This window comes from Salarias fasciatus, chromosome 6 (assembly GCF_902148845.1).
Source record: "Salarias fasciatus chromosome 6, fSalaFa1.1, whole genome shotgun sequence".
NCBI lineage: Eukaryota > Metazoa > Chordata > Actinopteri > Blenniiformes > Blenniidae > Salarias > Salarias fasciatus.
Genome location: NC_043750.1, coordinates 9,021,380 through 9,027,404, shown reverse-complemented (window position 1 = coordinate 9,027,404; position 6,025 = coordinate 9,021,380). Strand labels below are relative to the sequence as shown.

The 6,025-nt window shown below is 42.5% G+C and overlaps 1 protein-coding gene across 1 annotated transcript; it reads left to right on the top strand.

Moving 5' to 3' along the window:
- Positions 1-4,118: 4,118 nt before the first annotated feature.
- Positions 4,119-4,430, top strand: LOC115389945 (histone H4). The gene has a single exon (XM_030093534.1). The coding sequence runs from the start codon at positions 4,119-4,121 to the stop codon at positions 4,428-4,430; it is 312 nt and encodes a 103-aa protein (XP_029949394.1).
- Positions 4,431-6,025: the final 1,595 nt, after the last annotated feature.

The following is a 6,025-nucleotide window of genomic DNA, read 5'->3' as shown; positions in this document are numbered from 1 at the left end:
TTCATTCATCATAATTGTGGGCCTGTGAGGCCCCATAGACCCTCTTGCCTAGGGCCCCCAGGGGGTCTAGGAACACCCCTGCTTCTACGACATTGTCATTGGCAATAAAAATGGGTTGTAAAGCAGGGAGATTTTATTTAAAAAAAAAAAGAAGAAGAAGAAGAAGAAGAAGTATTTTGACAGCGCATGGTTTTAGTCTGTGGTTGACCTCAGAGAGGAACCGATCACATGGCACAGATGTTTGCTACCAAACTGGGCCGATTGCACAATACCAAGATAAGGGGTTAAGCCAGGATATTTTGGATATCCTGGATGAACAAATCCATGATCCGGTTGCAAAAAAGTAGGATAGTTTTGACATAAGTTACCATGGAGATTTAGAGCTGGTCTGCTCCAGACCAAGACCGGGTCTACTCAGTGGTGGGGCAAGGGTCCTTGGGGGCTCCAAGCAAGAAATTCATCGAGCCCCCACCCCATCCGTGCACGCCGAAAGAAATAGTTTTTTTGCACACAATTTGCACCTAGCGGGGTCCCCTAAAAGCTGGGGCCCCAGGAAAATGCCTGGTTTGCCTGTTGGCACACCCCACCTCTGGGTCCAGGATTCAGTCTGCTCCAGTCTTTCATGATGGTGTGGGTGGGGGCTTAATCAGAGGAGACTGTAGAGCTCCGTGCTCCTTGTCTGCCTCCATAAGAACTTCCTGCTCCGGTGGAGAGAAGAACTTCACTCTGGTTGTCATGGTGAATCCATGATTTTGTGATCAATCACGGGGTCTCTTTAAAGAAGTGAACTGATCCCGGATTGGTCTGTTGTACAACTAAGTAGGCTTGAACCCTCTGGTTCTGGATTGGATGGGCTCGGATCAGTTATTATTCCTGGATCAATGAATCCTACTTTTGTGCAATCGGCCCTAGACAGAGTGAAATGTGCAAACCTCCATAATTCCCTCAGAGCACGTGGTCGGCTCTCGGTCGTCACATGACTGTGTGCGTCCTGAAGCAGGGATTTAAACCAGGGCACTTCTGCTTCCTGCCGCCTGGCACTATGTAGAGCTGGGCTACTCAACCCGCGGCCCGCGGGCCGCATGCGGCCCGCAAGCTGTAACGGCGCGGCCCACGGCTGATTGTAAGCAGTGAAAAAAAAATCGACTTTTAATGAGGAAAAAAACGTTTCTGATATGCGGACACCAGAGGGCAGTGTGTTTGACCTCCTGACAACAGGCAGATAAGTGTTGCAATTGTGGGGCTGTACCAGTGGGTGGCGGTAATGCGCCAATAGGCTGTTTGCTCACTGCCGAAAACAAAAGACTCAAAGAAGACTGATCGAAGTGGAGTTCATGGCTGCCGCCGGTAAAGTTAAACTAAAGTCATGTGATGAACACAGGAAAGTTCAACCGTCATGGGAGGAAGAATTTGCTTCTCTGGAGGTAAATAACAAGCCAGTGTGCCTTCTTTGCCAAAAACCGTCCATTCCTAAAGGAGCGAATCTTCAGCGTCACCACGACAGCTGTCAGGAATTTATTACAGTAGGACTGCACCACTCAACCTGTGACAACACTGACTCTGTGCTGTCACTGAGACACTTCCGAAAGTTTTGTTTTTCTTATTATAAATCCTACGTGTATTGGACTTTGCTAAGAAATGTGATAAATCGTCCTGATTTCAGGTGAGGGTAATTGTTTTAGCTGTGACCTTCTGTAGGGCTGCCTGTTGTGCACAATTTCTGTGAGTAACACACACCTGTGTGTTTTTCTTCTGTCATTGTTCTCCAAAAAGTAAGTCACCTGCAGAGCTATGTTTGTATGCTTTACAATGATTGTTTTTTTTTTTTTTTTTTTTTTTTTCCACCGGTGATCTTTTTTGTGATGCACAATATTTAATTTTTACTTCATTTATTTTTTGCAGGAGTAGGCCAATTATTTTTGTAAAGAATCCCTTAATTTATTTACTTTTTTGTGGAAAAAGACCTGCTTTTTTGTTGTAATTTAGTGAATTTCTCAAACGCATTGCTTGAAAAATATTTAAAATACTTATGTTTTGTTACAAAAAGTGCTCATATGTGTAGTAAGTATATTCATATTTTGTGAATAAAGCCTCATTTTATAATTTGATATCTGACTTTTTTTAAATGTCATGCCATTTCACCTTTTTGCTTTTTATTGGAAATGCAGAAAACAGCCACAAATAGATCTATAAGGCTTAGTGTAATGTATTTTCAACAAAGTCTTATTTTAGTTTTACAAAAGACTAATGTAGTTGTCTTTCTATTGTAATGCATTTAAAATTTCATTATTGAATATTAATTACATTATTTAAATGTATTTTACATAATTCAGTCATATAAATTAGCAAACCTAGGTTGCGGCCCACGCAAACAGAAATGTTTTTCTATGTGGCCCTCGAGCAATGGTAAGTTGAGTAGCCCTGATGTAGAGCACACTGGAGTGTGACATCTCTAAATCAACTAATGTTCCTTAAATCTTTGTTTTCCTACTGTCACATAAATCAAAACGCAAATCAATAGAGATCACACATATTTTATTTATGGACGAAGTAAATCCTCCCAAATCTTCAGTTGACAATTTTACAACATTGGAAGATCTGTGTTTTAATACAGTAAAGAGCAAAATGAGATCAATATTGGTTAAGTTGTCATGACTCTGTCAGATGATGGATTTTTTTTGTGGATTTTTTTTTTTTACACCAAAACAAACATGTGCCATGTTGTCCCTGGGATTAATGAAGATCCATAAATATTACGAAGATGATGTTCAAATTTCGGCAAATATCTTCACTTCAAATACAATTTCGTTTGTATTTTTTAAAAGGATGATTGTCTCTTCTTCTTCTTCTTCTTCTTTAGGGTTTAATGGCGGTTGGCAAACTGAAATGGTGCATTACCGCCACCAACTGGTATGATTAGACAAGGATGACGCGTAACCTAGATTTAAAAAAAAAAAAAAAAAATTACTAATAACTAAATACGATTACACAATTCAGTCTCCATCAAAAATGTCCATAAAGCTGTCCTCCCTGCACTGTTAGCAGATTCTTGTAAAAGACTAACCAGGTCCAGTTTTTGTTTCAGTCTAGCCAGTCTCTGTACTAACTTGTTTCGATGGATATTATATTCTTGACATACGCAAATCACATGTTCTATTGATTCCTTCTGACTGCAAAAGTCTCAATTGCCCGTCAAGTGTCTTCCTATTTTGAAAAGTGATTCATTCAGTCCAGTGTGCCCAATCCTTAATCTTGTCATGACTGCATCTCGCTTTTTATTCCCTGTTTCCTCGAGCATCCCTCCAATTCGTTTCTTTATTTTATAAAACCACCGCCCCGTTGTGCCTTGATCCCAGTCTTTCTGCCACTTTAGCTTCAGATTTTGTTTTATTATACTCTTTGCTTCTGCCTTGTTCACCCGTACTTGAATATCTATATCTAACTTATGGACTGCTATCTTAGCAATGCGATCCGCCTCCTCATTCCCTTGCAGCCCCACATGTGCTGGTACCCATATAAACACAACACTCAGCCCCATCATTTGAATCCTGAACAGTCCTTGTTGAATCTCATATAAAGTGTCCTCCCTACTGTCTGAGTGACTGTATTGAAGGCTGACTATGGACGAGTTGGAGTCTGTGCAAATCACCGCTTTTAAAGGCCTGACCTCTTCCACCCAGTGAAGGGCAAGTAGGATTGCCAGCATTTCCCCCTTATAAACTGACACTTCTTCATTTACTCTTTTCCCAACTTTAACTCCAAACTCTGGAACTGTAAAAGCCACTCCTATTTTCCCGTTTTGACCTTTTGAAGCATCTGTGAAAATTTTAACATAACCAAAATATTCATTGATATACATTTGAGCCGTCTGCCTATTTAAAATGAACTCTTTATTTTTGTGCTTCTTGTGAAGTAAAGTCTGATCTACTGAAAGATTGTCTCACTTCAATGACAAATATTATATTTTGGTCTCTGCCGCCACGTAGAATTTTCAACCAATAAGAAACGCCAAAGACTATATTCCCGCCCCTGTCTTCTCTTACGTCCTCAGATGTGTTTCATATATCCGTCCCTCGCGCTCTGTAGCTCATTCAGTGTTTCTACTCTGAGATCTGAAAATGAGCGGCAGAGGAAAGGGAGGGAAAGGTCTGGGCAAAGGAGGCGCCAAGCGCCACCGCAAAGTCCTCCGGGACAACATCCAGGGCATCACTAAGCCCGCCATCCGCCGCCTGGCCCGCCGCGGCGGAGTCAAGCGCATCTCCGGCCTCATCTACGAGGAGACCCGCGGCGTGCTCAAGGTCTTCCTGGAGAACGTCATCCGGGACGCCGTCACATACACCGAGCACGCCAAGAGGAAGACCGTCACCGCCATGGACGTGGTCTACGCTCTCAAGAGGCAGGGACGCACTCTGTACGGCTTTGGAGGCTGAAGCTCCATCCAGCGACCGCACCAAACAAAACAAAGGCCCTTTTCAGGGCCGCCCACCTTCTCACTGAAGAGCGCTCTCTGAGTTTACCCGAAATGTGCGCTTTGAATTTCTTATTGTAGAATTAAGGTGTAGGAGTCTTGTTTGTTATAACTACTATGGTTGTCTAACATGTCGGCATGAACATTCCGCCCACTCTGACAAACCGAAGAGCGCAACTCGGCAATTAAGAAGCTGACGCATCGTGAGCGCCAGGATTCGCCAGTTTAAGTAAAGTTGTTTATTGAGAATAAAGACAAGTCTGTATTTCACAAAAGGCGAGTCGGTGAAAACGGGGTTAATACTTTCATTACACCCAGTAGGAAATCGTGTTATAGCAGCAAAGCATGTTGAGCGTTTACTTTTTGTCTTACGGACACATTTGAATGGTCTCAGTCTAATTTTTGTAACTATGCTATTACATACTAAATCTGTAATGGTCCAGCCTTCAGGGACACAAACTCACAGCCTACACTGCACATGTGGAGGGGTGTTATAGTCCCTTCTGGATGGCAAGCAGAGAGCATAGTTCACGGGAATGAGCTGGGATTAGACCTTAGTGACTGACACTCGAGCTGGGATTTCTGGCTCTTTGAAGGGAGCCGGCTCCTGAAGAGCCGTTCAAAAGACTGGCTCCCCTCATAGTGTAGAGGCAATCCATTACTTTCTGACAACTGACACTGTTACTGTCAGTTATGAGTTATCTGGTGCTTTAATGTGTTTAATGACAGATTTAAGACATTTTTTTCTGATACACATATTGTGGCTGCTATTTGTCCTCGAACTGAGCAGTGTGTGTGTGTGTGTGTGTGTGTTCCATTGCTAAAACCTCTGATAAAGTGATATACAGTGTTACAATTTAACTGGTTTCCTTGTTACCTGGTGACTGACTTCCTTTAGCACTTCCTGCTGCTGCTGCTACTAGCAGCAGCAGCAGCAGGAAGTGGTATTGAAATCAGACTCATAAAAGGTCCAACACAGCTTTTTGTCTGGTTTTTAGCATCTATCAGCAACAAGGGACGAGAAAGAAACCCAGTGGCCAATTAATAACGAAACCAGTTATTCCAAAACACCAGCTCAGCTCCGGTTTCCTCCGCTAGTTAGCTGCTGCGTTCATATGACTGGAGCGAGCGGCAGAAAACTGAAACTCAGTCGTTCACATGAAGACAGCATCACAGCTGGACTCAGGAGACACTCAGGAGACACGTGAAGGACGTATGGACAATTTGCAAAAAGGAACGACTCTCGTCGTTCACTTGAAAGAGCCGTTCAAATGAACGGCTCGTTCATTGAACGTCACAGCACTAACTGACACATGTTAGTTTTATCTTACTGATTTGTTGCAATAGTTACTCTGCAGACAAAATTGTGTGAATTTGGTTCAACATGTAAGAAAGAAGAGGATACATTTGAGTTGAAACTATTGAGCCTGTACAATTCTGGCATTCCTACTCCACCAGGAGTTATAAGGTGCAGTGGATACAATGTGGAAGGAACTATGCTGACAACAGCTTGAATATGAAGTAACCAGTAATGTATGATGATTCAAAAGTGTGAAT

Bases quoted from the DNA above. Each gene is read 5' to 3' on its own strand.
- LOC115389945 (XM_030093534.1), top strand. From the start codon at position 4,119: ATGAGCGGCAGAGGAAAGGGAGGGAAAGGTCTGGGCAAAGGAGGCGCC.